At 27.3% G+C, this 454-nt stretch overlaps 1 protein-coding gene across 1 annotated transcript in view; it reads left to right on the forward strand.

Moving 5' to 3' along the window:
• Positions 1 to 454, forward strand: part of EMH_0011930 (uncharacterized protein) — a gene marked incomplete at both ends in the record, with an annotated part of 2,351 nt that overhangs the window by 443 nt on the left and 1,454 nt on the right. Inside the window, one exon of the mRNA XM_013499393.1 lies at positions 70 to 136. Coding sequence (XP_013354847.1) covers positions 70 to 136 — 67 coding nt within the window. The remainder of the gene's footprint in view (positions 1 to 69; positions 137 to 454) is intronic.

Genomic DNA, 454 nt, shown 5'->3' on the forward strand with positions numbered 1-454 from the left:
TTTTTTTTTTTTTTTTTTTTTTTTTTTTTTTTTTTTTTTTTTTTTTTTTTTTTTTTTTTTTTTTTTCAGGCTAGCAGAGATCCCCGCAGCTCTCGTTGATAAATGCCACGACACCGTTTGTCCTTCGCCAGAGCCGGTAACCCCCCAGAAGTTTTTTTTTTTTTTTTATTTTATTTTATTTTATTTTATTTATTAATAAAAATAAAAAAACAAAAATATTTTATTTGCCTCTTTTGCTGCACACATACACCCCAGAATAACCTGCATATACACCTGAAATAGAGCTGCAGATACACCCGAAATTTGCATGCATTTATAAACCCTTTTTTATAAATCCAGAAAAAAACAAAAAAAAAATAAATTGTTGGGGTGTATATGCAGGTCTCTGTTGAGGAGAGAGAAATAAAAGAAAAAGAAAAAGAAAAAACAGAAAAAGAAAAAAAAGAAAAAAAAG

The sequence above is a fragment of the Eimeria mitis genome, genomic scaffold (assembly GCF_000499745.2).
Source record: "Eimeria mitis Houghton genomic scaffold, Emh_scaff427, whole genome shotgun sequence".
NCBI classification, from domain to species: Eukaryota; Apicomplexa; class Conoidasida; order Eucoccidiorida; family Eimeriidae; genus Eimeria; species Eimeria mitis.